Consider the following 6,155-nt stretch of genomic DNA (forward strand, 5'->3'; position numbering starts at 1 on the left):
GTGCAAAAAAAAAAAATGATAATTCCAGTTAGCCTCATTGAGGATCTCTGGGGGTGACCGGCCCGGTCCCACAGAAGTTTCCCACCGGTCACCAGGGTAAATCGGGAAGTGCATACGGCGGCCAGCCCAGAAGCCCAGCATCCTTTGATTACGCTCCCCATTTGGAGGAAAAATTCCTGTAAATACGCCGTAGTTGAAGTTCGAACCGCGGGTACCTGGGAGACAATTTGAATGTCCTTATCGCGACACCATGACCCCGGGGACAAAGAGCCTATAACTAAACGCATTGTTAAGTTCATTTATCATTAGTAGTCACAGTAATAATGTATTTGTCATGGTTCGGCTAACCACTTTTAACGATCAAGTCTAATCATATTGGAGAGATTTTTCAGTATGCACATTATTATTCAGAGCTATTATTTGTTAGCTAAAAGAGTGCTATTTATTTTTGTGATTAAAAATTATACTTTTACTAATAGTTTAGGAATATAAAATAAATAACGGAAATAATAAGGTTTGATGAGAAAAATAACACCTACTACTTTGATATAAATGCTCTACGTCCAAAAAAATAATATTTAAATCTCAAGTTTTCTATATAGAAAGCAATTTCACAACCTACGGCATTTAATAAAAATGTAGTTAGCAAGTAGTTTATACTTTAATTAAATATTATATCATACTACATTCATTACAACAATTTTAAAATATTATTTATTTTACTTTCAATAAACTGTAATTTAATATTAAATTTGAAATATCCAATATCATGTAAAAGATATGGTAATTATATATTATAATTTAATATTATTAATTTCTTGTCTATCCAATCTCTTGATTTAATATTTTATTGTAAAATATACAAAACTCTTATCTGAAAACTCTTTTTTTATCCTTCAATTTTTTATTAAGTTTTAATTTTTTTTTCAAATGTTCCTTTTAAAAATCAAAATATATATTTTATGCTTTCTAGTAGCATTGCATTACTCATTTGATAATAATAAACAAATTGGAATGTTGTTAACCTTTGAATGTTTTAGGAATTATTAAAATATTGACGGTGTTTTGCAAAAAAAAATTTGCTTAAGAGGTAAAATGCAATTAACCTCGCATGATTTAGTTCTATATAAGACGGCAATTATTCCTCAACATTCGGCCGCCTTCCACCAAATTTCGTCGATTTTTCCAGATCGAAGTTTGAGCCGATGGCGTCCGAAGCGGAGGGTTGGATCCTGACGGCGACGGGACGAGCTCCGACCAACATCGCAGTGATCAAGTACTGGGGGAAGCGCGACGAGGGCCTCATCCTCCCCGTGAACGATAGCATCAGCGTCACCCTCGATCCCGACCACCTCTCTGCCACTACCACCGTCGCCGTTAGCCCCACCTTCGATCGCGATCGGATGTGGCTTAATGGCCAGGTAAACTACCCCCACTTAAATCTTGGTCTGCGACTCTTAGTCTGAGTGAGCTGATGATTTTGATGGGATTAAATCTAGTAACTTTTTTCTGATTTTGTAGGAGATTTCTGTTTCCGGGGACAGGTTCCAGAATTGTTTGAGGGAAATCAGGAAGCTCGCGAGAGATGTGGAGGATGTGGACAAAGGCGTCCTGATCAGGAAGGAAGATTGGCAGAAACTGCATGTCCACATTGCTTCTTATAATAACTTCCCCACTGCTGCAGGGTTGGCTTCTTCAGCTGCTGGCTTTGCTTGCCTTGGTTAGAACTTGTCTTCCCTGCAGTGTATGATTATTGCTTCGAAAATGGCTCTAATGAAATGTATTTCTGATAGTTTTCACCCTGGCAAAGCTAATGAACGTAGACCAGGATCACGGAAAGCTTTCATCTATAGCGAGGTTTGTGTTCCTACTATGAATTTACAGTTGTCAATGATCTCATTTACCTGTGGTGCTCATAGTGTAAATGTTTGTTCATTGGCCTCCACTGTAGATTTATTCTACTGCTATCTTGTGTAAAAGAATCCAGGGCTTAGTAATATGGTGAAATGCCAATTACAGTAGACATGTAATACATGGTGCAAATTTGTGTGGCATTGTTGTGTAGGCAGGGATCAGGTAGTGCATGCCGTAGTCTCTATGGTGGTTTTGTTAAATGGGCGATGGGTGATGTAAGTTAAAAATGATAAGTCAGGATGTTTCAGTTGATGGTATGATCAAATTTTATCAGTTGATGACTTGATAGTGCTATTTTTCAGGATGCTAGCGGAAGTGATAGCATTGCAGTTCCCCTTGCCCCAGAATCTCATTGGAATGATCTTGTTATTATCATTGCTGTGGTATGTTGTCATTAAATATCCAGACTTGGTGTTTGTATTAGAGTTCATGGAGATTTAGTCTATGATTTGGGATTTTTAGGATTTCCCAACGATGCAATCTTGCTTATAAGATGTACAAGTCATCTGATTAGAATTTGCTAACTTTTTTAGTTTAAGCACTTGGGCCAAATTCACATTATGTAGCCAAATGTTACACGCATTTTGTGATACACACACACACACACACAGATATATCAATTTTCCTGATAAACTATACAGAATCATTTGAAAAGTAGTTATATCCTGCCATCAAATTAAATTTTGCAAGTCTAAATGATCAGAAATCTAATATAAGTACCATAGTAAAATACAACTTCCCTATATTCTCAAGTTTTTTCTGAGTTTGATAGGTTGTTGTTACTTTCTTGCTCTACATCATTTGTTACTTATGAAATCCAACATTTCTTTGACAGCTATATTGAATGACAGGAGTTACATGTGTGAAATTTTCTAACCTTTTTAGAGATGAATTGTTTGCTAGCTCACTTCTCATCTTGCATGGCATTTTTCTCAAATTTGGGCATTTAAGTGGTTTCCCGATTTTAATTAACCAAAAAAAATCCAGGTTAGCGCAAAGCAAAAGGAAACTAGTAGCACTAGTGGGATGCGTGATAGTGTTGAGACAAGTCCCCTTTTGCAGTATAGGGCACAGGTTTGTTATGCTCAAACTCTTTGCATCTTTTTCTTTTCCAAGCTTTGAAAATTCATTATTTTCTGTTCAAAGTTCTTAAAATTTGCAGCTTGTATTCTGTGATTTTTAGGAAATATTGTTTTTATGCTTAGATACTTTTTACTTTGAAATACCTTTGAATCTTATTACATTCAATTATCTTCAAGAAGTGACACCAACTTACTTTCTTCGTTTTTTCTTCTCTTTTGTGTAATTCTTTTGTTCTCTTGTTCTCAACCCCAGACTGTTGTCCCTCATCGAGTTCAGAAAATGGAAGAAGCCATTAGAAGTCGTGATTTTGCATCTTTTGCTATGTTGACTTGCTCAGACAGCAATCAATTTCATGCTGTTTGCTTGGATACTAGCCCTCCTATATTCTACATGAATGATACATCACACAGGCACGATATCATATACTTTACATATGAATCATTTTTTACTTGATTGATTTTCTCATAATCAGAAATGATTGATTTTTTACTGTATGCAATATAATAGGTCATGTTTTTCTTGGTATCTAATGTCAATGACTATCATGTCAAATATTTCAGGATAATCAGTCTTGTTGAGAGATGGAACAAAGCTGAAGGAATTCCACAGGTTTGTATGCGCAGATATATGGAGAGCTTATTTTCTGAATTTTATTTGAAGGGATCGATGGTCTTTGTTCTGTTTCGGTTATCCATATAAGATCCGGTTTCTTATTTTTGCTTGATTGACTGCTCTCAAGTTGCTCAACTCCTCTACATGTATGCTTTATATAAGATCTTGAAAATTTCTGTTTTTTTTTTTCAAATTGAATGCCATAGAACCATTATTATTCATGTAGCAATTCCTGAAAGTTTACTAGTTCCAACAGCACTGGTGTTAGGAAGGTCATGCTACACATAAGCTGACAATAAATTGATACTGGAGATCAAAGAAAATGTTAGAGAAAGGGCAAAATGATAATTCCACTTTTAATTATAGGAAGCAGATCTTCCTTGACTTCTTAAAACTTTGACACCTATTGTTTCAACTCAGCCAAGTACAGATTCTATTGCTCATTTTCAAACATATCCATAGTATCCTGATTTATCACACTATTTTAGAAGCTCTACCCAAACTTCTTCATAGTATCCCCTTGATGTGCTATAAATTCAAGATATCTAAATCCATTATTTTCCAGGATTTTTTTCATGCACATTCATAAGCGTGGGCAGTGCAAGTTGCATCCCCAAGTTAAACATTAGTCTAATATGGACATATGTACAAAAACTACTCAATGGAACATGTAAGCCAATTTTTAGAGTAAAGCATATGCACAAGTATAAAACTATAGAAGGTGAAACTTAAGGAAGAACAACTTTGCTCAAGCTTCGAATGACAAAAAGGAAATAACCAGTATCCATTGTCAGGTGGAAAAACATGTATATTGAACTTGACTGAAAGGTGCCTTAGGTTTATGAGTAAACTTTTTATGTTTAGATTCTCAATCATTAAGTTGGATATTTTCTGGGGAAAAAAATTATAACTCAGTTATTTATACTATTTCATGATGTTTATAGGAATTCACAGGTCTTGTGATATCACAGATCATCCAACTCAAAGTGCTTAACTGGATTGACCAAAAAGACCTATTTTTTTCCTAGTTAGAAAAAGATGCATCTTGATTGGATGAATGTTGTTAGTCAACATGAGTCACATAGGTAATATAGATGCTTATAACTAGATCACTGCATGGTTGTGAACATTCAATCTAATCAATTCCTTCATAGTTCTCTGGGTTCTGATTTTAGTTATGAATGCTTCAACTAATGCATCAGTAAAATTGTCAAATCTCTGGTTTGCAAAATTTGTTTGTATGTAATTTATCCAGAAATCATCAGGAATTCAGATATTATTGACCCAATATTCTTTAGAACATTTAGTCTCATAGAATAAACATAACAAGATTGTCTAGAGATTGTTGTCCCAATGGAAGCAAATATCATTTAAGATGTACTGTTTTTTCAAGATCATGATGAAAGCAAATTATCATTATGTGGAGCTTACAAATTCAAAGAGAAATCAAGGTCAGACAAAAAAAATGGAAATCTCAGACTTAAGCCAAATATGCGCCGAGAATTGCGCCCTCAACAATGACCCTATTGCTAATATTCCGAAAACTTAATTACACTCAGTTCAGTTCAACTATATAGTGGTTTGAACAGATCAAATTGATGTAAACCAGGAAGAGACATTGATTTAAATTTTGAAATTACAATTGATTTTGGTACTTGTCCTCTTTTAGGTGTAGAAAGCTTGGTATCTTTTAATTTGGTTAGAGATTAACAGCTATCTTTTAGTTTGACAGGAGGATTTTGATATCGTGAAATATTTTTTATCATTCAATGATTTGAATTTTTTTCAGGTAGCCTATACCTTCGATGCGGGGCCAAATGCTGTCTTGATTTCACAAAACAGAAACACTGCAGGGCTTCTGCTTCGGCAACTACTGTTCTGCTTCCCTCCACCACCAGACAGTGAACTATCTAGGTAACTGAATTTCACATGTTAGCAAAACTCTAAAATCAATATAGTCACACATCTACTCTTTCAGTTATGTAATAGGAGACAAATCAATTCTTGGTGAAGCTGGTGTGCAGTCTATGAATGATATCAAAGCCCTTCCACCACCTTTTCTAAATAAGGATGGATCTCCATGTCAAAAAATTGCAGGCGAAATTAGCTATTTTATCTGTACCAATCTTGGAAGTGGACCAAAGCTACTCGACCAGAACCAGTCTCTGATAAGTCCATCAAGCGGGCTTCCAAAGTGAGCTAGCTCACTATAACTCCTGTTCCCAAATAAATCCACACTCATCATGTCATGCTTAATTGCTGCCCTCACCTGCCTTTCTTTTTGTCCTTCGGGATTGTTGTTCGGTCGTCATCCTAGGAATAGCTAACCCATAAGAGGCTGAAATTTATTTTTGGGTTAAATTGCTATCTATTTAAAGTGATACTTTCTGGTGTCTGAGTCCAAACTTGGCTTCCTGTAATCTGTTGCATGTGCTTCACAATTTCCCGTCTTTGAGATGCTAGTAGTTCATAAGTTTGATTCACACATTTAAGAGCCTTGAAATGGTTTTTTACTTTTAAACAATAATTTCCTACATACATTTGAC

General features: G+C 35.3%; 1 protein-coding gene across 1 annotated transcript; it reads left to right on the plus strand.

Moving 5' to 3' along the window:
- Nucleotides 1-1,128: 1,128 nt before the first annotated feature.
- Nucleotides 1,129-6,096, plus strand: LOC122006586 (diphosphomevalonate decarboxylase MVD2, peroxisomal-like). Its single transcript, XM_042562140.1, has 10 exons — nt 1,129-1,421; nt 1,522-1,720; nt 1,794-1,857; nt 2,066-2,129; nt 2,217-2,297; nt 2,902-2,988; nt 3,250-3,407; nt 3,558-3,606; nt 5,399-5,523; nt 5,588-6,096. Exons 1-10 carry the CDS (start codon nt 1,206-1,208, stop codon nt 5,805-5,807), a joined length of 1,263 nt encoding a protein of 420 aa, XP_042418074.1. The 5' UTR covers nt 1,129-1,205; the 3' UTR covers nt 5,808-6,096.
- The last annotated feature ends 59 nt before the right edge of the window (nt 6,097-6,155 follow it).

This window comes from Zingiber officinale, chromosome 7B (assembly GCF_018446385.1).
Source record: "Zingiber officinale cultivar Zhangliang chromosome 7B, Zo_v1.1, whole genome shotgun sequence".
NCBI lineage: Eukaryota > Viridiplantae > Streptophyta > Magnoliopsida > Zingiberales > Zingiberaceae > Zingiber > Zingiber officinale.